Source organism: Mesoplodon densirostris, chromosome 11 (genome assembly GCF_025265405.1).
Source record: "Mesoplodon densirostris isolate mMesDen1 chromosome 11, mMesDen1 primary haplotype, whole genome shotgun sequence".
NCBI classification, from domain to species: Eukaryota; Metazoa; Chordata; class Mammalia; order Artiodactyla; family Ziphiidae; genus Mesoplodon; species Mesoplodon densirostris.
Window position 1 is genome coordinate 50,091,483 of NC_082671.1, and position 24,555 is coordinate 50,116,037.

Sequence of the window (24,555 nt, forward strand, 5' to 3'; positions counted from 1 at the left end):
TATACTAGACAAACACATCACAAGAATGGAAAACTACAGACCAATATCTCTCATGAATACAGGTGTAGAAATCTATGACAAAGTATTAGCAAACAGAAACCAGTAACATAAAAAAAGATACATACTATGACCAAGTGGGATTCATACCAGGAATGCAGAATTGGTTTAACATATGAAAATTAATTAATATAATGCTCTATATAAATAAAGGACAAAAACACATGATCATAACAATAGATCAGAGTTTCTCAACTTCAGCAGTATTGACACTTTAAATAAAGCCAAGCACATCTTTGTTGTGTGGAGATGTCCTGTGCAGTGCAGAATGTTTACAGCATCCTGGACCTAAATCCACTAGATGCCAATAGAACCCTAGCCCCAAGCTGTGACCACTAAAAATGTCTCCAGACATTGCCAAATATCCCCTAGGTGGCAAATCATCCCTGTTTGAGAACCACTGAAATAGATACATAAAAAACATCTGACAAAATCCCAGTACCCATTCACGTAAAAACTCAGCAAGGTGCAAGATAAGAAGAGAGGAACATCTTCAAACGGATAAAGGGCATCTAGGAAAAACTTACAGGTAACATCCTACTTAATGGTAAAAGACTAAATGCTTCCCCTCAAGAGTGAGAACAAGGCAAAGATGCCTGCCCTCACACTTCTTTGCAACAATGTACTGGAAGTTCAAGCCCATGCAAAAGGCAAGAAAAAAGAAATTACAGTCATCTAGAATGGAAGAGAGGAGGAAAACGAACTTTATTCACAGAGGACATAGCATTATACATTGAAAATCTAAGTTATCTACTAAAAGCTACTTGAACTAATAAGTGAGTTTAACAACAACAAAAATCAAATGTCTCCCTCACAACAGCATCAAAAAGAATAAATTACTGGGACTTCCCTGGTGACACAGTGGTTAAGAATCCGACTTCCAATTCAGGGGATGCGGGTTCAAGCCCTGGTCAGGGAACTAGATCCCATATGCATGCCTCAACTAAGAGTTCACGTGCCACAACTAAGGAGCTGGTGAGCTGCAACTAAGGAGCCTACCTGATGCAACTAAGACCTGGTGCAACCAAAATAAAAAATACAAAAAAGAATAAATTACTTAGGAATAAACTCAACAAAGGAACTGCAAGGTCTGTTCGCTTAAATCTATAAACCATTACGGACAGAAAGTAGATCTAAATAAATGTAGAGATATGCTACATTCATGAATTGAAAGACTCACTATTGTTAAGATAACAATTCTCCACAAATTGATCTATTGATTAATGCAATCTCTATCAGATTCCAAGCAGATATTTTTGTGTGAATTGACAAGCTGATTCTAAATGTCTAAGGAAACATAAAGAAACCAGGATAGCCAATAAAGCTTTGGGGGAAAAAAGGTTGGAGGATTTACTCTACACCTTACTTATTATACTATACTTTTTTTTTTTTTACTATACTTTAAGAAAAGATAAACTGGATTTTATCAAAATTAAAAACTTTCACTTTTAAAAAGACACCATTGGGAATTCCCTGGCAGTCCAGTAGTTAGAACTCTGCACTTTCACTGCCAAGGGACCGGGTTCGATCCCTCGTCGGGAAACTAAGATCCCACAAGCCGCATGGTGCGGGTGTGGGTGCGGGGGGGCGGGGGGGGGAGCGGTGGGAAGACACCATTAAGAAAATGAAAAAACAAATCACAGACTGGGAAAATATATAAATATATTTGCAAATCATGTACCTGATAATGGACTTGTATTCAGAATAAAAAGTTCTTACAACTGTAAATGGAGTATAACCTTTAAAAATTGTGAATCACTATGTTGTACACCTGAAATTTATATAATATTATAAATCAACTATACCTCAATTAAAAAAATTGTGGTGGGGGAGAAGACCTACAACCCAGTTTGTAAAAATGAATAAAGAATTTAAATAGACATTTCATCCAAAAAGATATACAAATGGCTAATAATCACATGAAGAAATAGTCAACATTATTAGTCATTAAGGAAGTACAAATCAAAACCACAATGAAATATCAGTACACACCTAGTAAAATAGCTATAATAAAAAAGACACCATACCAAGTGTTGGCACGGATATGAAGCATCCAAAACCAACATCTATTGCTGGTGGGATTATAAAATGGTCAGCCACTTTGGAAAACAGTCTGGCATGGCAATTTCTTTGAAAATTAACCAATTCTGCTCCTAGGTATTTCTCCAAGAGAAACAAAAACATGTCCACACAAAGACTTGTAAGCAAATGTTCTTAATTTATAATTATTCATAATAGTCAAGACTGGAAATAATCCAAATGAATAATCAACTGGTAAATGGATAAACAAAATGTGATATAACCTGTGATATTGTAGTATAATAAGAAATAAATATTTTGGTCTTCATCCCCAGTTCCTGGCTAAGTACTTCTAAAACCTTTGTAACTCCCTAAGCAATAAAGGTGCTAGGAGCATCTTTTGTTCTAATATTTGGTATTTGACTCCAGTTCCTAAGAGATCATAAATACCTTGAAATTTCCTGCGTGATAGGAGTGTCTTTAGTTCTAATGAAGCAACTTGGTGGGTTCCTGGACAGCTTCAGGATGGGGGCATGGTCACCAGAAAGATCAAGCCATAATTAAGGCTTGGAACTTTCAACCCCACCCCCATCCGTTGGGTAAGGGAAAAGAGAGGAGTTAGAGATGAGTTAATAAAACTCAATCACATTTATGTGATAAAACCTTGAAAAAAATCTCTGAAGTATGGGGTTCAGAGAGCTTCCAGGTTAGTGAACCCATCCATGTGCTAGGAGGGTAGTACACCTCAACTTCATGGAGACAGAATCTCCTGCACTGGGGACCCTTCCATACCTCACCCTATATACCTCTTCATCTGGCTGTTCATCTGTATTCTTTATCACATTCTCTTTTATGTATATAAACCAGTAAAAGTACTAAGTGTTTCCCTGAGTTCTGTGAGCATTATAGCAAATTACTGAACCTGAGGAGGGAGTCGTGGAAACCACCCGTTTGTAGCCAAGTTGGACAGAGGGGTGGATAACTTGGGAATCCACTACTCGTGACTGGTGTCTGAAGTGGGAGCAGTCTTGAGGGACTGAGCCCTTAACCTGTGGGATCTAACGCTAACTCCAAGTAGACAGTGTCAGAATTGAATTGGATTGTAGGGACACCCAGCTGGTATCAGAGAATTGGTCAATGTGGGAAGAACATCCACACTTCTGGTCACACAAACATCATGAGTAGCAGAGTGTAAAAAGAAACAGGGTTTTTCCTTTTTATGCCTTAACGCTACTCAGCAGTAAAAAGGGGCAAGCTACTGATACATTAAAAAACATTAAGGAACCTCAAAAACATTGCACTGAGTGAAAGAAACCAGACACAAAACCATATTGTATTAATCTGTTTATATGAAATCTCTAGAAAAGGCAAAGCTAAAGACACAGAAAGTAGATCAGTGTTTGCCTAGGGTTGAAAGCAGGAATTGATTGTAAACAGGTAAGAGTAAACTTTTGGGGGTGAGGAAGGTGTTTTAAAATAGTATTGTGGTGATGGTTGCACAACTGTATAAATTTACTAAAAACAGGATATTCCCTGGCAGTCCAGTGGTTAGGACTCAGTGCTTTCACTGCTGAGGGCCTGGGTTCAATCCCTGGTTGGGGAACTAACATCCTGTAAGCCTCATGGCAAGGCCAAAATTTTTTTTTTACTAAAAATAATAACATTGTCCATTTATAACTGATGAATTTTATAGTATTTAAATTATACCTCAATAAAACTGTTTTGAAAGGGTTTGGATGTTACGGCACTGTCAAATCACTATAAAAGAGTTTCTAGGGACTTCCCTGGGGGGTCCAGTGGTTGGGACTTCACCTTCCAATACAGGGGGTGCTGGTTCAATCCCTGGAAGGGGAGCTAAGATCCCACATGCCTCGCGGCCAAATAAACAAAACATAAAACAGAAGCAATATTGCAATAAATTCAATAAAGACTTTAAAAATAGTCCATATAAAAAAAAGTTTCTAAACAGTCTCCATTTTAAAATATTTCTCTAGTCCACAGATCATACTTTGAGAAGCACTGATCTGACTTCTGCTAAGTGTTGGCTAAAAGGCTTGGAGCAATCAATAGCTGCAGCTGAAATTGACCTTAATTTAAGGCATACAAGTTTAACTCCACTAAATATTTCATTAAATAAGAAATTTACCAGTATTACTGATATAGGAAACTATGGAAACATGGTCTACTGTAGAATAAAAACATAACTCATTACAAAATGACACTTAGTAAATGAGTTGTCACTAGAGAACAGAAACTACCATAGTATCTATATTTTTAATGTATTTTAACTAAGCTGATAGTCAGTATAATTATTTGGACTAATAAAACCCAAAACTATGAAATTTTAAATATATAAATGAATTAAATGAGATAGAATTTTATAAATATTTTGTATTTTGGGGGGTTCAAATATCAGTTATATATATGTATATATTTGTTTCAGAGAACGTCCTAACAACATATAAGCTTTCTTTTGTTTCAACTAAGTGTAAATCTGGGCTACATTCAATCGAAATTTGTTAGCACTTAATGCCTATGATGTGATCTAAAATTTATATTCATTTTACAGCAACTGGATAGCAGTTATAGAAAGCAATGATACTTTTTTTATAGCTCTGGAACAACACAGGCATGAAATAAACAAAGACTACAGTTTTTAAAAGGTCAAAGCAATCTGAAGTTAACTTTTTAAGGAAAAATTAAATGTTAAACTTTTTAGATGAAATTTTAAAAACTTTTCAGTTGATAAATCTCACTCCACAGAAGAGTTCAGCTTCTTTAGTAATCTAACCATTCCTTAGGTCTCAGATTTTCTTTATACAGGTTTTCTATACAACGAAACTACAGCTTTCAAAACCACAAGGAGCTGTGGTATATTGTTTTCTTATAATGAGATTTTTGATTTGGCCAGTCAAAATTAAGTTTAAAAGCACTTCCTTCAACCTAAATGTCCATCAACTGATGAATGGATAAAAAAGATGTCACACACACACACACACACACACACACACACACACACACACAAATGGAATACTACTCAGCCATTAAAAAAAGAATGAAATAATGTCATTTGCAGCAACATGGATGGACCTAGAGATTATCATACTAAGTGAAGTTAAGTCAGAGAAAGACAAATAGCGTATGATATCACTTATATGTAGAATCTAAAAAAATGATACAATGAACTTATTTACAAAACATAAATAGACTCATATACGTAGAAAACTAACTTATGGTTACCAAAGGGGATAGTGGTGGGGAGAGATAAATTAGGAGTTTGGGATTAACAGATATACACTACTATACCTATGAAACAGGTAAACAACAGGACCTAATTATAGCACAGGGAACTATACGCAATATCTTATAATAACCTAATGGAAAAGAACAGTAGGTATGCATGTGTGTGTGTGTGTGTGTCTGTATATACCTGAATCACTCTGCTGTACACTTGACACTAACACAACATTGTAAATAAACTATACTCAATTAAAAAAATTTTTTTTAAGCATTTCCTTCATATTTAACGTGAGACCTGGGTCTACAGCTTTGTTTTGAATTAAAGAACATTAACTTTAAATTGAAAATTAAATTGAGTGAGCGGAAAAAAATCCAGGATAGCTATGGTCATTCTTTTAACAAACATATTCCAGTTATGTGTGACAGTTCTAGTGCTATTTGCCCCTTTACATTTTCGCAGCTATTCTTGGAAAGCTGAAAAAGTGACTTCATAGTCTTTGTTGTCCCTTCCTCCTTATAACTACTCTTGATATTTCTTGACTCTTTGCAACTTATATTTTACTTTATACAAAAAGCTAGAGTCATAATCCCAGAAGGAAAGCTAAAGAAGGAATCGATGACTAGAAGCATTTACTCTTGCTTCATTTCCTGCCTCCGAAGAAACATCAACTCACAGGATATAGAATATCCTGTAGTAAGTTATCTCCTACCCCTTATAACATATGTTCACTCTCCAAAAAGTGCACTTTCAAGATGCATTTGGCTTTCTTAAAAGCATATTAATAAGTTTATAAGAGTAGAAAGCAATTGTTATATGAATTAATTCCCAAACTAGTAACACAAAAAGCTATAATCTAATATCCACAAATCCTTAGGTAGTTAAAGGCACAACAGATAAAGCTGTGAGTGTTCCATACTCTTCTAAAATTAATTGCAGTCATGACAGAAAGATAAGTTATAACTATCAGTAGTATTGCACTAGGTGAGGAAAAGCATAACATCACTCAAAACACTCAAAACTATGTACAGATAGAAATGGTGAACAATACTCCACAACTATGCTTTTAACAATTTATGCCCACATGGAATCTTACCCTTCTGGTTTTGTTTCCTAGACATTTCAGGGTTTTTTAATCTCAAAAAATACAGAAGAAAAGTATCCTTTTGCCTCGTCTTGGTTCTGATTGTAGTGATCTCTGATTTAAAAACAGGCAACAGAAGGCTGTAGTTGGAGGTGACAAATATAAAAATCCTGGTTATTCGAAATTCTGTTCACTAGCTGTCGATCTCCTTTTCTTCTCTTGTACCAACTTCTTGTCAGGAAATCTCATTGCAGACATTCATGTCTCTTTTTCCAGGGAGATTCTGGGGGGAAAACACACACACACACATATTCACTATAACAGTAACAGTTGTACAAAATTTCTAAGAGATATCCACAGGCTTTATTTTATACTTTTTCTTTTTTTTGGCATTACGCGGGCCTCTCACTGTTGTGGCCTCTCCCGTTGTGGAGCACAGGCTCCGGACGTGCAGACTCAGCAGCCATGGCTCACGGGCCCAGCCACTCCGCGGCATGTGGGATCTTCCCAGACCGGGGCACGAACCCGCGTCCCCTGCATCGGCAGGCGGACTCTCAACCACTGCGCCACCAGGGAAGCCCTATTTTATACTTTTTCTAAATGAAACTAGTTATTAAAAGAAAGTACTCTAGAAAGAATATAGTTATAAAAAGCAATATTTTAATTAACACATTTTAAATCAACTATACTTCATTAAAAAAAAAAGTTTCTCAAAAAATTAGAAATCACTATAAACCTTAAAAAAAAAGCAATATTTTGCCCTTTAAGAAACTTTAATCTTAGAATCAAACCATCTTCTTAGTTCAGAAAGCATGTTTTCTTATTCTTCTTAGCTTGTATCTAACTCAAAATCTTATCCCCAACCTAAGTGTCCATAAAAAAGAACGTAACAGGTAGATGGACCTAGAATCTGTCATACAGAGTGAAGTAAGTCAGAAAGAGAAAGACAAATACTGTATGCTGACACATATATATGGAATTTAAGAAAAAAAATGTCATGAAGAACATAGGGGTATGATAGGAATAAAGACACAGATCTACTAGAGAATGGACTTGAGGATATGGGGAGGGGGAAGGGTAAGCTGTGACAAAGCGAAAAAGCGGCATGGACATATATACACTACCAAATGTAAGGTAGATAGCTAGTGGGAAGCAGCCGCATAGCACAGGGAGATCAGCTCGGTGTTTTGTGACCGCCTGGAGGGGTGGGATAGGGAGGGCGGGAGGGAGACACAAAAGGGAGGGGATATGGGAACATATGTATATGTATAACTGATTAAATTTGTTAAATTAAAAAAATATATTAAAAAAAAAAAAAAGGGCCTCCCTGGTGGCGCAGTGGTTGAGAGTCCGCCTGCCGATGCAGGGGATACGGGTTCGTGCCCCGGTCTGGGAGGATCCCATATGCCGTGGAGCGGCTGGGCCCGTGAGCCATGGCGCTGAGCCTGCGCGTCCGGAGCCTGTGCTCCGCAACGGGAGAGGCCACAACAGTGAGAGGCCCACATACCGAAAAAAAAAAAAAAAACATGTCCAGGGACTTCCCTGGTGGTGCAGTGGTTAAGAATCCGCCTGCCAATGCAGGGGACACGGGTTCGAGCCCTGGTCTGGGAAGATGCCACATGCTGCGGAGCAACTAAGTCCACGCGCCACACTACGGAGCCTGCGCTCTAGAGCCCACGAACCACAACTACTGAGCCCACGTGCCACAACTACTGAAGCCCGTGTGCCTAGAGCCCGTGCTCCGCAACAAGAGAAGCCACTGCAGTGAGAAGCCCACGCACCACAACCAAGAGTAGCCCCCGCTTGCTGCAACTAGAGAAAGCCTGTGTGCAGCAACGAAGACCCAACGCAGCTAAATAATAAAGAAATTAAAAAAAAAAATACATGTCCAAGATTTCTGGGTAAAGAAAGCATGAGGAGGATCATAGAACTCTTATACCTGGACACCTGATAGGATAAACATTTAAAAAAATGCAACCCAAGAAGGAAATGAGAGTGACCTTATATGAAATACTTTCCAATGTGGAAGGAGGAGAATGAAAGGGGTAGTCATGGGTAAGTTTAAAAAAAAAAATCCATCAAGAGTAAGAGCCTCTTAGGGAATTCCCTGGTGGTCCAGTTGTTAGGACTCCGCACTTTCACTGCCATGGGCCTGGGTTCAATTATTGGTCGGGGAATTGAGATCCCACAAGCCGCACAGTGTGGGGGGAAAAAAAAACTCTATAAACCACTATGGGATCTCAGGAAAAGGAGGCTGAACCTCTGGGGTTTGTCATCTTCCAGGGCATTAAGCCACATTGGGAGAACCTGCCAAAGCTTATGTTAATACATGGAATTTACCACTGGATAAAGTAGGCCTGATAGAAAACATTTTATGAGATTTTAGGAAAAAGAACAGAATTCAAATCACCAAAAATGATTAAACTCTTCAATGGCAAGCTCTTCTCTATCTTCATGCCCTTAGCTTGAAAAGAGGATGAAAGCAACAATCAACCACTAACCATAGCTGATAAGCAAGATTGGGTGGGGATAGGTCTCAAATTAGGTGGGAAACATACCAAGGATATTTCAACGATCTCTGTCAAACAAAAGGTTATAAACAGAACTGTTCCACATAAAACATAAAGAAGATCAATAAAAATGACACAGCAACTACCAAATCTCCAATAACAAAAGAGAAAGACAATGAGAGAGAAGAAATTACTACGCAGCAGATGAAGAACCCAACCTGGAAAACAATCTAATCCCACAAAACCAAAAGCAGATTCTCCCTTGAACACTTATTTGAATACTTCAAATAAGAATTTAGATACAGGGCTTCCCTGGTGGTGCAGTTGTTAAGAATCTGCCTGGCAATGCTGGGGACATGGGTTCAAGCCCTGGTCCAGGAAGATCCCACATGCCACGGAGCAACTAAGTTCATGTGCCACAACTACTGAGCCTGAGCTCTAGAGCCTGTGAGCCACAACTACTGAGTCCTCACGCCACAACTGCTGAAACCCACACGCCTACAGCCCGTGTGCCACAACAAGAGAAGCCACCGCAATGAGAAGCCCTCGCACCACAACAAAGAGTAGTCCCCCCTCACAGCAGCTAGAGAAAGCCCATGCACAGCAATGAAGACCCAACGCAGCCAAAAAAACAAATAAATAAAACAAATAGGGCTTCCCTGGTGGCGCAGTGGTTGAGAATCTGCCTGCTAATGCAGGGGACACAGGTTCGAGCCCTGGTCTGGGAAGATCCCACATGCCGTGGAGCAACTAGGCCCATGAGCCACAACTACTGAGCCTGCGCGTCTGGAGCCTGTGCTCCTCAACAAGAGAGGCCGCGACAGTGAAAGGCCCGCGCACACACACCGCGATGAAGAGTGGCCCCTGCTTGCCACAACTAGAGAGAGCCCTTGCACAGAGGCGAAGACCCAGCACAGCCAAAAATAAATAAATAAATAAATTTATAAAAAACCACTGAATCTTTAAAAAAAATAAATTAATTAATTTAAAAAAAAGAATTTAGATACCATAAAATAAGAGCTAGGAAATAAATGAAAGAATGATTAAGAATAAATAGAATGAGATTAGTTACACTTCCGGGTAAGATGGCAGAAGAGTAAGACGCGGAGATCACCTTCCTCCCCACAGATACACCAAAAATACAGCTACACGTAGAACAACTCCTACAGAACACCTACTGAACGCTGGCAGAAGACCCCAGACCTCCCAAAAGGCAAGAAACTCCCCACATACCTGGGTAGGGCAAAGCGGAGAGATTCCCGCACAGAGGAACGGTGCCGAGCGGCACTCACCAGCCCGAGAGGCTTGTCTGCTCCCCCGCCGGGGCGGGCGGCGCTGGAGCTGAGGCTCGGGCTTCGGTCAGAGCGCAGCGAGAGGACTGGGGCTGGCGGCGAGAACTCAGCCTGAAGGGGGCTAATGTGCCACAGCTAGCCGGGAGGGAGTCCGGGAAAACTCTGGAGCTGCCGAAGAGGCAGGAGACTTTTTCTTCCCTCTTGGTTTCCTGGTGCGCGAGGAGAGGGGATTAAGAGCGCCGCGTAAAGGAGCTCCAGAGACGGGCGCGAGTCGCGGCTGAAAACGCGGAGCCCAGAGACGGGCGTGGGACGCAGGGGCTGCTGCTGCCGCCACCAAGAAGCCTGTGTGCGAGCGCAGGTCACTGTCCACACCGCCCTTCCGGGAGCCTGTGCAGCCTGCCACTGCCGGGGTCCCGGGATCCAGGGGCGGCTTCCCTGAGAGAACGCACGGCGCGCCTCGGGCTGGTGCAACGTCACGCCGACCTCTGCCGCTGCAGGCTCGCCCCGCACTCCGTGCCCCTCCCTCCCGCCGGGCCTGAGTGAGCCAGAGCCCCCGAAAAGGCTGCTCCTTTAACCCTGTCCTGTCTGAGCGAAGAACAGACGCCCTCCGGCGACCTACACGCAGAGGCGGGGCCAAATCCAAAGCTGAGACCCAGGAGCTGTGAGAACAAAGAAGAGAAAGGGAAACCTCTCCCAGCAGCCTCAGAAGCAGCGGATTAAAGCTCCACAATCAACTTCATGTACCCTGCATCTGTGGAATACATGAATAGACAACAAATCATCCCAAATTGAGGAGCCAGGAGTCAGTGCTATGCCTCTGAGGTGGGAGAGCCAACTTCAGGACACTGGTCCACAAGAGACCTCCCAGCTCCACATAATATCAAACGGCGAAAATCTTCCAGAGATCTCCATCTCAACACCAGCACCCAGCTTCACTCAACGACCAGCAAGCTACAGTGCTGGACACCCTATGCCAAACAACTAGCAAGACAGGAACACAACGCCACCCATTAGCAGAGAGGTGGCCTAAAATCATAAAAAGTCCACAGACACCCCAAAACACACCACCAGACGTGGACCTGCCCACCAGAAAGACAAGATCCAGCCTCATCCACCAGAACACAGGCAGTAGTCCCCTCCACCAAGAAGCCTACACAACCCACTAAACCAACCTTAGCCACTGGGGACAGACACCAAAAACAATGGGAACTACGAACCTGCAGCCTGCAAAAAGGAGACCCCAAACACAGTAACATAAGCAAAATGAGAAGACAGAAAAACACACAGCAGGAGAAGGAGCAAGATAAAAACCCACCAGACCTAACAAATGAAGAGGTAATAGGCAGTCTATCTGAAAAAGAATTCAGAATAATGATGGTAAAGATGATCCAAAATCTTGGAAATAGAATAGACAAAATGCAAGAAACAGTTAACAAGGACCTAGAGGAACTAAAGATAAATCAAGCATCGATTAAAAACACAATAAATGAAATAAAAAATACTCTAGATGGGATCAATAGCAGAATAACTGAGGCAGAAGAACGGATAAGTGAGGTGGAAGATAAAATAGTGGAAATAACTGCTGCAGAGCAAAATAAAGAAAAAGGAATGAAAAGAACAGAGGACAGTCTCAGAGACCTCTGGGACAACATTAAACGCACCAACATTCGAATTATAGGGGTTCCAGAAGAAGAAGAGAAAAAGAAAGGGACTGAGAAAATTTTTGAAGAGATTATAGTTGAAAACTTCCCTAATATGGGAAAGGAAATAGTTAATCAAGTCCAGGAGGCACAGAGAGTCCCATACAGAATAAATCCAAGGAGAAATACACCAAGACACATATTAATCAAACTGTCAAAAATTAAACACAAAGAAATCATATTAAAAGCAGCAAGGCGGGGCCTCCCTGGTGGCGCAAGTGGTTGAGAGTCCGCCTGCCGATGCAGGGGATACGGGTTCGTGCCCCGGTCTGGGAGGATCCCATATGCCGCGGAGCGGCTGGGCCCGTGAGCCATGGCCGCTGAGCCTGCGCGTCCGGAGCCTGTGCTCCGCAACGGGGGAGGCCACAACAGTGAGAGGCCCGCATACCGCAAAAAAAAAAAAAGCAGCAAGGCAAAAACAACAAATAACACACAAGGGAATCCCCATCAGGATAACAGCTGATCTCTCAGCAGAAACTCTACAAGCCAGAAGGGAGTGGCAGGACATAATTAAAGTGATGAAGGAGAAAAACCTGCAACCAAGATTACTCTACCCAGCAAGGATCTCATTCAGATTTGATGGAGAAATTAAAACGTTTACAGACAAGCAAAAGCTGAGAGAATTCAGCACCACCAAACCAGCTTTACAACAAATGCTAAAGGAACTTCTCTAGGCAAGAAACACAACAGAAGGAAAAGAACTACAATAACGAACCCAAAACAAATAAGAAAATGGGAATAGGAACATACATATCAATAATTACCTTAAATGTAAATGGACTAAATGCTCCCACCAAAAGACACAGACTGGCTGAATGGATACAAAAACAAGACCCATATATATGCTGTCTACAAGAGACCCACTTCACACCTAGAGACACATACAGACTGAAAGTAAGGGGATGGAAAAAGATATTCCATGCAAATGGAAACCAAAAGAAAGCTGGAGTAGCAATTCTCATATCAGACAAAATAGACTTTAAAATAAAGACTACTAGGAGAGACAAAGAAGGACACTACATAATGATCAAGGGATCGATCCAAGAAGAAGATATAACAATTGTAAATATTTATGCACCAAACATAGGAGCACCCCAATACATAAGGGAAATATTAACAGCCATAAAAGGAGAAATCGACAGTAACACAATCATAGTAGGGGACTTTAACACCCCACTTTCACCAATGGACAGGTCATCCAAAATGAAAATAAATAAGGAAACACAAGCTTTAAATGATACATTAAACAAGATGGACTTAATTGATATTTATAGGACATTCCATCCAAAAACAACAGAATACACATTTTTCTCAAGTGCTCATGGAACATTCTCCAGGATAGATCATATCTTGGGTCACAAATCAAGGCTTGGTAAATTTAAGAAAATTGAAATTGTATCAAGTATCTTTTCTGACCACAGTGCTATGAGACTAGATATCAATTACAGGAAAAGAGCTGTAAAACATACAAACACATGGAGGCTAAACAATACACTACTTAATAACGAAGTGATCACTGAAGAAATCAAAGAGGAAATTAAAAAATACCTAGAAACAAATGACAATGGAGACACGACGACCCAAAACCTATGGGATGCAGCAAAAGCAGTTCTAAGAGGGAAGTTTATGGCAATACAATCCCACCTTAAGAAACAGGAAACATCTCGAATAAACAACCTAACCTTGCACCTAAAGCAATTAGAGAAAGAAGAACAAAAACATCCCAAAGCTAGCAGAAGGAAAGAAATCATAAAAATCAGATCAGAAATAAATGAAAAAGAAATGAAGGAAACGATGGCAAAGATCAATAAAACTAAAAGCTGGTTCTTTGAGAAGATAAACAAAATTGATAAACCATTAGCCAGACTCATCAAGAAAAAAAGGGAGAAGACTCAAATCAATAGAATTAGAAATGAAAAAGGAGAAGTAACAACTGACACTGCAGAAATACAAAAGATCATGAGAGATTACTATAAGCAACTCTATGCCAATAAAATGGACAACCTGGAAGAAATGGACACATTCTTAGAAATGCACAACCTGCCAAGACTGAATCAGGAAGAAATAGAAAATATGAATAGACCAATCACAAGCACTGAAATTGAAACTGTGATAAAAAATCTTCCGACAAACAAAAGCCCAGGACCAGATGGCTTCACAGGGGAATTCTATCAAGCATTTAGAGAAGAGCTAACACCTATCCTTCTGAAACTCTTCCAAAATATAGCAGAGGGAGGAACACTCCCAAACTCATTCTATGAGGCCACCATCACCTTGATACCAAAACCAGACAAGGATGTCACAAAGAAAGAAAACTACAGGCCAATATCACTGATGAACATAGATGCAAAAATCCTCAACAAAATACTAGCAAACAGAATCCAACAGCACATTAAAAGGATCATACACCATGATCAAGTGGGGTTTATTCCAGGAATGCAAGGATTCTTCAATATACGCAAATCAATCAACGTGATACACCATATTAACAAACTGAAGGAGAAAAACCATATGATCATCTCAATAGATGCAGAGAAAGCTTTTGACAAAATTCAACACCCATTTATGATAAAAACCCTGCAGAAAGTAGGCATAGAGGGAACTTTCCTCAACATAATAAAGGCCATATATGACAAACCCACAGCCAGCATCGTCCTCAATGGTGAAAAACTGAAACCATTTCCACTAAGATCAGGAACAAGACAAGGTTGCCCACTCTCACCACTCTTATTCAACATAGTTTTGGAAGTTTTAGCCACAGCAATCAGAGAAGAAAAGGAAATAAAAGGAATCCAAATGGGAAAAGAAGAAGTAAAGCTGTCACTGTTTGCAGATGACATGATACTATACATAGAGAATCCTAAAGATGCTACCAGAAAACTACTAGAGCTAATCAATGAATTTGGTAAAGTTGCAGGATACAAAATTAATGCACAGAAATCTCTGGCATTCCTATATACTAATGATGAAAAATCTGAAAGTGAAATCAAGGAAACACTCCCATTTACCATTGCAACAAAAAGAATAAAATATCTAGGAATAAACCTACCTAAGGAGACAAAAGACCTGTATGCAGAAAATTATAAGACACTGATGAAAGAAATTAAAGATGATACAAATAGATGGAGAGATGTACCATGTTCTTGGATTGGAAGAATCAACATTGTGAAAATGACTCTACTGCCCAAAGCAATCTACAGATTCAATGCAATCCCTATCAAACTACCAATGGCATTTTTCACAGAACTAGAACAAAAAATTTCACAATTTGTATGGAAACACAAGAGACCCCGAATAGCCAAAGCAATCTTGAGAACGAAAAATGGAGCTGGAGGAATCAGGCTCCCTGACTTCAGACTATACTACAAAGCTACAGTAATCAAGACAGTATGGTACTGGCACAAAAACAGAAATATAGATCAATGGAACAGGATAGAAAGCCCAGAGATAAACCCACAGACATATGGTCACCTTATCTTTGATAAAGGAGGCAGGAATGTACAGTGGAGAAAGGACAGTCTCTTCAATAAGTGGTGCTGGGAAAACTGGACAGGGACATGTAAAAGTATGAGATTAGATCACTCCCTAACACCATACACAAAAATAAGCTCAAAATGGATTAAAGACCTAAATGTAAGGCCAGACACTATCAAACTCCTAGAGGAAAACATAGGCAGAACACTCTATGACATAAATCACAGCAAGATCTTTTTTGACCCACCTCCTAGAGACATGGAAATAAAGACAAAAATAAACACATGGGACCTAATGAAACTTCAAAGCTTTTGCACAGCAAAGGAAACCATAAACAAGACGAAAAGACAACCCTCAGAATGGGAGAAAATATTTGCAGATGAAGCAACTGACAAAGGATTAATCTCCAAAATTTATAAGCAGCTCATGCAGCTCAATAGCAAAAAAACAAACAACCCAATCCAAAAATGGGCAGAAGACCTAAATAGACATTTCTCCACAGAAGATATACAGACTGCCAACAAACACATGAAAGGATGCTCAACATCTTTACTCATTAGAGAAATGCAAATCAAAACTACAATGAGATATCATCTCACACCAGTCAGAATGGCCATCATCAAAAAATCTAGAAACAATAAATGCTGGAGAGGGTGTGGAAAAAAGGGAACACTCTTGCACTGCTGGTGGGAATGTGAATTGGTATAGCCACTATGGAGAACGGTATGGAGGTTCCTTAAAAAACTACAAATAGAACTACCATATGACCCAGCAATCCCACTACTGGGCATATACCCTGAGAAAACCATAATTCAAAAAGAGACATGTACCAAAATGTTCATAGCAGCCCTATTTACAATAGCCCGGAGATGGAAACAACCTAAGTGTCCACCATCAGATGAATGGGTAAAGAAGATGTGGCACATATATACAATAGAATATTACTCAGCCATAAAAAGAAATGAAATTGAGCTATTTGTAATGAGGTGGATGGACCTAGAGTCTGTCATACAGAGTGAAGTAAGTCAGAAAGAGAAAGACAAATACTGTATGCTGACACATATATATGGAATTTAAGAAAAAAAAATGTCATGAAGAACATAGGGGTAAGACAGGAATAAAGACACAGACCTACTAGAGCATGGACTTGAGGATATGCGGAGGGGGAAGGGTAAGCTGTGACAAAGTGAAAGAGCGGCATGGACATATATACACTACCAAACGTAAGGTAGATAGCTAGTGGGAAGCAGCCGCATAGCACAGGGAGATCAGCTCGGTTCTCTGTGACCGCCTGGAGGGGTGGGGTAGGGAGGGTGGGAGGGAGATGCAAAAGGGAGGGGATATGGGAACATATGTATATGTATAACTGATTAAATTTGTAAAATAAAAAAAAAGCAAAGTCAAAAAAAAAAAAGAATAAATAGAATGAAAAGAAAGATGTCTGCAAAGCTGAAGAAAACCTGAAAAACAAAACACCACAATTAAAGATTCAATAAGATATCAGAAATAGCAAGAAACAGAAGAGATACAGAGAAAACAGAATGAATGGAGTGGAGAAAGGCTTTCAGAATTAAAAATAAAACCATATTAAAGCAATTAGAAGATAATATTAGAACATAAAAATGATCCAATCTAAGGATAATTAGAATAAATATAATAAACTCAAAAAACATAGGACTCAATAAAGGGAACAGAAAAAACATTCACAGATAATATACAGGAAAATTCCCTTAAAATAAGGGACCAGTATCATTCACTCCCCGTTGCCAATCCATCAGAAGAAATCGTATCTGTTCTACCTTTTGTATACACCAGAACTGGACCGCTTCTTACCATCTCCACTTGTTACCACCCTTATCTAAGCCACAATCATTTCTTACCTGCATTGCTATAATCAAGACTGCAATAGTCTCCTAACTGGCATCCTGAGCCTTCTATTCTGCCACTCTCTGGCTTCTATTTCACATAGCTGCTTTTAAAATTATAAAACATTATGTCCCAACTCCACTGTTCAAATCCCTCCAGCAGTTCCCCATTTCATTCAAGGTAAAAGGCAGAGTCCTTAGAGTGGCCTAAAAGGTCTTATCTGCTCTAACACCCTGTCCCCATCCTCACTTTATCTCTCTGACCTCACGTCCTACTACTCTTCCTCTTAGGTACTCCACACCAGCCACATTGGCCTCCTTACTGTCCCTTTTATAACTTAGATATGTTCTCACCTTAAGGCCCTTAAGGTGTTGCCTATGCCAGGAATGTTCTTCCCCTAGATATCTACATGGAATACTTCCTCACCTCCTTCAGGTCTTTTCTCAAATGTTACCTTCTCTGTGGTTATTCATGAGAAACTACTGAACTTGGGGTAAGAACAGAGAGAGTCTGTGGCATTATTGCCTAAAGCTACTCCCATCCCCAGAAGTCAGTGGGAAAGGTAGTTCTACCAAGGTGGCGAAAGCCATGAAAACCAGCAGCTTCACTGACAGAGAGGACTGACTTGATTTAAAGCAAAGCACAGAAAAACCCCGCGCCTAACTGCATTGTCAGTAAGAGTGTGCATTCTTGGTGGCAAATGAAAAAGCAAGACCAAGGGCTCAGCTAGCCTGAGGTTGCTGTCATAGTGCAAGCAATGGACCAGCAGACTAGATAGAAATTAAAAAAGGAAATCTGGAAACGAAACTTAAGGGACCTTGATAAATGCTCTACACATCTGCACTGGAGAGATTGGAAAGGGTCCATCCACCAGGAGCCTGCATACACAGGCAGAAAAGACACAAAAGGGCCCAGTGGGAAGTAAAAGTTAGGGCAGACTTTTAAACTGTCTGAACTTTTTTTTTTTTTTTTGGGGGGGGGGTACGCAGGCCTCTCACTGTTGTGGCCTCTCCCGTTGTGGAGCACAGGCTCTGGACGCGCAGGCTCAGCGGCCATGGCTCACGGGCCCAGCCGCTCCGTGGCATGTGGGATCTTCGTGGACCGGGGCACGAACCTGTGTCCCCTGCATCGGCAGGCGGACTCTCAACCACTGTGCCACCAGGGAAGCCCAAACTGTCTGAACTTTGAAGGAGCTTCCCCAACACACACAATGATCAGCAGAGAGAGGAAGCCTTACTGGCTCAAGGTGTTTAGCACAATCTTTGACCAATCATTAACTGACCACTAAGCAATGCAGATACAGGTGTCACTCCAGGAAGCCAAACTTAAAAATTAAAACAGAAATTAAAAAAACAAAAACAAAACTGAGCAGATATCAGCAGTCACACACCAAGGAGAAAGATTCTACAGATTGAGTCCAGGCAAGTTACTTAAAAAACAACAATAATAACAAAGCAACAACAACCCTCAAAAGGGAAAAAAATCAGAATCCAAAATTGCTACAACATATTATGTAAAATGTCCACAGTTTCAACAAAAATTTATGAGATGTAAAGATGCAAGAAACTGTGACCCAAACTGAGAAGGGAAAAAAGACCCCATGTGATTGCAAACATCCCTGTGTAGGCTCAATGCCAGACTTAGCAAACACAGACATCAAAGTGCTTTAAAAGACTACAGAAAATTATATGAACAATGCCTTAAACAGATAGAAAATCTCAACAAAAAGCAGAAATCATAAAAAAAGAGCCAAATGGAACTCTAGAGTTGAATACTAGAGCAGAATAAAAAATAAACCTGAAGAAAGAGCAATAGAAATTATCTAATCTGAAGAGAGAGAAAAGAATAAAGAAAAACAAACAGAGCCTTAAAGACCTGTGGAACAACTGTACCAACATACACGAATTAGGAGTTCCAGAAGAAGTGGAGAGAAAGGATAGAAAGTGACCAAAAATAATACAAACTGATTTTTAAAATTAATCTACACATTAAGAAGCTCAATGGGGCTTCCCTGGTGGCACAGTGGTTAAGAGTCCGCCTGCCGATGCAGGGGACACGGGTTCGTGCCCCGGTCCGGGAAGATCCCACATGCCACGGAGCGGCTGGGCCTGTGAGCCATGGCCGCTGAGCCTGCGCGTCCGGAGCCTGTGCTCCGCAACGGGAGAGGCCGCAACAGTGAGAGGCCCACGTACCGCAAAAAAAAAAAAAAAAAAAAAAGAAGCTCAATGAACCACAACTACAAAAACACAGAAATCTGTACCTAGACATGTAGTAAAATTGATGAAAGCCCCAAACAGAAAATCTTGGGAGTAGTAAGGAAAAAACAACCTATTATTTACAGGGAAGCAAAGATATAACTAGTGGCTAACTTCTCATTAGAAACAAGGGAGGCTAGAAGGCAGTGAGATGACATATTCAAAATGCTGAAAGGAAATATTGTCAAGCAAGAATTCTGTATCCAGATAGCTAAACTGTCTTTCAAAACTGAAGGTGAAATAAAGACATCCCCAATAACTTAGAGAATCCACTGACATCAGCTGGTAGCTTGAATCTACACAAAGAAATGAAGAGCACTGGAAAAAGTAAATATATGGGTAAATATAAAAGAATGCATTTTAAAAATTTTATTCTCTCATACAGAGTGAAGTCAGAAAGAGAAAAACAAATATCGTATATTAACGCATATATGTGGAATCTGAAAAAAATTGGTATAGATGATCTTAATTACAAAGCAGAAATAGAGACCCAGACGTAGAGAACAAACGTATGGATACCAAGGGGCAAATGGGGGCAGGGGGTTGGATGAATTGGGAAATTGAGGCTGACTATTGATAGTATGTATAAAATAGATAAGTAATGAGAACATACTGTATAGCACAGGGAACTCTACTCAATGCTCTGTGGTGACCTAAATGAGAAGGAAATCCAAAAAAGAGGGCCTATATATAAATATACACACACGTATAGCTGATTCACTTCTCTGTACAGTATAAACTAACACAATACTGTAAAGCAACTATACTCCAATAAAAAAAGAATAAAAAAATTATTCTCTTAAATTATTTAAAAGACAGGATCGTATAAAGCAGTAATAACAACACTGTATTGTTGGGTTTATAACAAATACAGATGATATATATGACAATAACTGCACAAAGGAGGGGGAAAGACAAGCTATCTTATTGAATTAAACTAGTACTAATCTAAAGTAGACTTTGGGGACTTAACCTGGTGGCGCAGTGGTTAAGAATCCGCCTGACAATGCAGGGGACATGGGTTCGACCCCTGGTCCGGGAAGATCCCACATGCCTCAGAGCAACTAAGCCTGTGGGCCACAACTACTGAAGCCCGCGCGCCTAGAGCCCGTGCTCCACAACAAGAGAAGCCACCACAATGAGAAGCCTGGGCGCCGCAACAAAGAGTAGCCCCCACTCACCGCAACTAGAGAAAGCCCACATGCAGCAAATGAAGATCCAACGCGGCCAAAAAAAAAACAAAAAACAGTATGGTATTGGCATAAAGACTGAATTTAGATGAATGGAATAGAATACAGAGCCCAGAAATAAACTGTCACATGTATGGTCAAATAATTTTTAACAAAGGCACCAAGACCACTCAATGGGGAAAGAATAGTCTCTCCAACAAATGATGTTTGGAAAACTGGATATCTACATGCAAAAGAATGAAGCTGGACCCATCACTTACACCATGTACAAAAGCCAACTCAAAATGGATTAAAGACCTAAACATAAGATCTAAAATTCCTAGAAGAAAACACAGAGGAAAAGCTTCATGACATTGAATTTGGCAATGATTTCTTGAATATGACACCAAAAGCACAGTTAAAAAAGCAAAAATAGACAAACAAGACCATGTGAAAATTTAAAACTTCTATACATCAACAGAAATAATCAACGGAGTGAAAAAGCAATCTATGGAATGGGAGAAAATATTTGTAAATCATTTATCTGATAAGAGGTTAATATCCAGTAGATATAAAGAACCCCTACAACTTAACAACAGAAAAATAAATGACCAACTTAAAAATGGGCAAAGAACTTGAACAGACATTCTCCAAAGGAGATATGCAAATGGCCAAAAAACACATGAAAAGATGCTTAACATCACTCATCATTAGAGAAACACAAATCAAAACCACAATGAGATATCATCTCATACCCATTAGGATGGCTGCTACCAAAACCAACAACAACACAAACACACACACACACACACAAAACCCAGAAAATAAGTGTTGCTGAGGATGTGGAGAAATTGGAACTCTTGTGCACTATTGGTGGGAATATAAAATGGTGCAGCCACTATAGAAAATAATATGAAGCTTCCTCAAAATTTAAAAATAGAACTACCATAAGATGCAGCAATCCCACCTCCGGGTATATATCCAAAAGAAATGAAAGCAGGATGTTGAAGAAATATTTGCACATCCATGTTCACCGTAGCACTATTTATCAATATAATAGACACAAGGTGGAAACAACCCAAATGTCCATTGATGGATGACTGGATAAACAATATGTGGCATATACATACAATGGAATATTATTTGGCCTTTAAAAAGAAGGAAATCTTGATACATGCCGCGATGTAAATGAACCCTGAGGACATTATGCTAAATGAAGTTTCAGTCATAAAAAAGAAAAATATTGTAAGATTCCACTTACATGAGGTATCTAAAGTAGTGAAATTCATAGAAACAGAAAGTAGAATGGTGGATGCCAGGGGCTGTAGGGAGAGGGAAATGCGATATTGTGATTTCATAGGTACAGGCATACCTTGGAGATACTCCAGGTTCAGTTCCAGACCACCGCAATAAAGTGAACATCGCAATAAAGCAAGTCACAGAAATTTTTTTGGTTTCCCAGTGCATATAAAAGTTATGTTTACACTATACTGTAGTCTATTAAGTGTGCAATAGCATTATGTCTAAAAAAAATGTACATACCTTAATTTAAAAATACTTTATTGCTAAAAGAATGTTAACCATCATCTGATAATGCAAGATTGCCACAAACCTTCAATTTGTAAAAAATAAAATAAAATATGCAATTATCTGTGAAGTGTAATAAAGTAGAACACAATAAAACAAAATATGCTTATAATTTCAGTACTGTTGTGTCTCAGGGAATAGGGAGGCCTGAGGAGAGGGAGAGAGACAGGGGAATGGCCAGTTGGTGGAGCAGTCAGAACACACACAACATTTATCCATTAAATTTGCCTCCCATATGGGCGTGGTTTGTGGTGCTCCAAAACAATTAGTGGTAACATCAAAAATCACTGATCACAGATCACCATAACAAATACAGGAGGGTGAGTGCCCTCGCCAGACTGGTTAAAGGCGCGGCCGGTTGTGCGCGCCGCTGGAGGGGCGCGGGCTCCAAGGGCACCATCAGACCTGAGGTGGCCGCCGGAGCCCGGGAGGCGCGGGGACGCATCTGTCACGGCCCTGGGGGATGGTCCCCGGGGACCACCGCCACCTCGAGGGCCCAAGAGCCAAACACCATAGAGACCTTGGATCCTGACCCTCCAGGATGCTGAGCCCACCAGAACTAGAAGTGAGATTTAAAATGCATGAACTGGGGGACTGTGTCCGACTCATCTTTCCATCTTGGGCTCCCTCACAGTGCTTGGGACATCATGACAACAGTAAGAGGTAGAGGAGCTTATCAAATACTGTTAAGCTTGAGCCTGGAGGTGACCAACAAACCTTTGGATCGAAGTGGGGGCCTTTGGGTTTCAGCATCCTGTAAGACTTTATTTACCTCTTTCTAAGCATCAAGAGTATCTGCAGAATTCCGGGCAGAAGGTGTTGGCCAGTTTCCCTGTGCAAGCCACCACTCACCTCTACAGTGATGAGTCAGATTCAGATGAGGAGCAGGAAGAAGAAACCCAGCCCTCTGACCTTCAGTGCCAGGAGGCAGAAGACAGCCCAGGAGGAAAGGGCAGAGACCGGCTGACAAACCCAGGACGGCAACCCGGAGTCTGCAGTGGCCTTGGTGGTAAGGGTCTGCTCCCCAACCTTGACTCTCCGGAGGATGCTGGGTGCCCTTCATCCCAATAAGTCTGTCTCTCCTACACCAGATCCATCTCACATGTGCCCTGCGGGACAGCCCTTGGGGACAGCCTCGCCAGGACACTTTGCCTTTCAACTGGGTATACAAGGACTTGACTTTCTCTGGCCAGCACCCCACTCTGGCAAAGACTCATCTTTTACTCATCCTTCTACTAGTGATTCTTTGTGCCTCATTTATACCTTTGAGAAAGGATTCTAGGACCAATAGGTTTGTGTCCACATGGGTTGTTATCAGGTGGGGCCAACTTTCAAAGCATGTTCAGCAATGTCACTGTGCTGATCAAATGACAAATTAGTCCATATCGATTAATAACTCACCCATGCCCCTCACTTAACCTGAGACCCTTTATTTGGCTATTTCCACTTTTGTAAAAATGATTCAGATATTGTCCAAGGTTGATGTGGTTGCTTAGTGGCATTCTGAAAAAAAAAATTTATGAAAAACACACAAACACACTGAATAATTTCCATAAAAGTAACAAAAATAAAAAGACAAGGATTTGGGTGGAGGGACCATTCTGGATAAAAACATATATGATTCTTGTCTAAGGGCCGTGTGTATGAATAGAGAGACAAGCTTTAACTCTTAGGTGGGGACTGCTTTGGGCTTATTATTTGAATAGAATAACACTGTTTTCAATCAAGGTACCTAATGTAATATTATTTTCAGCTTTTCATATTTTGATGACCAAATGAGTGTATTCATCAAGGTTTTTTTTTTTTTTTTTTTTTTTTTTTTTTTTTTTTTTGCTGTACGCGGGCCTCTCACTGCTGTGGCCTCTCCCGTTGCGGAGCACAGGCTCCGGACACACAGGCTCCGCGGCCATGGCTCGCGGGCCCAGCCGCTCCGCGGCATGTGGGATCCTCCGGGATCGGGGCACGAACCCGCGTCCCCTGCATCGGCAGGCGGACTCTCAACCACTGCGCCACCAGGGAGGCCCTCATCAAGGTTTTTTACTTAACTATTTTACATTTGGTTGTCTTCCTAGTTCTACTTGAAATAAGTATTTGGAGAGACAAAAAAAACCAAATACAGTAAAAATGAAAATGTTTGAAATATTGGGAGAATTCTCACAATGTGACACAGAAACAACAAAGTGAGCAATGCTGCTGGAAAAATGGCACTGAGAGATTTGCTTAATGCAGGGTTGCCATGAACCTTCAATTTTTAAAAAATGCAATATCTGCAAAGTACAGTAAAGCAAAGTGCAAAAAAATGAA

General features: G+C 40.5%; 1 protein-coding gene and 1 pseudogene across 3 annotated transcripts in view; one reads left to right on the forward strand and one right to left on the reverse strand.

The window, feature by feature from the left end:
• The window catches only part of SPATS2 (spermatogenesis associated serine rich 2), a 137,645-nt gene that overhangs the window by 68,406 nt on the left and 44,684 nt on the right, over window positions 1-24,555 (reverse strand). For 2 of the 3 annotated variants that reach the window (XM_060113609.1, XM_060113610.1), the window contains exon 2: window positions 6,411-6,681. In XM_060113609.1, the coding sequence (XP_059969592.1) occupies window positions 6,411-6,435 (25 nt within the window). In that variant the 5' untranslated portion in view covers window positions 6,436-6,681. Of the gene's footprint in view, window positions 1-6,410; window positions 6,682-10,141; window positions 10,246-24,555 lie in introns of those variants that run through there. The other variant, XM_060113611.1, reaches the window with a different exon arrangement.
• LOC132499528 (protein ripply3-like) lies at window positions 20,889-23,322 on the forward strand (annotated as a pseudogene).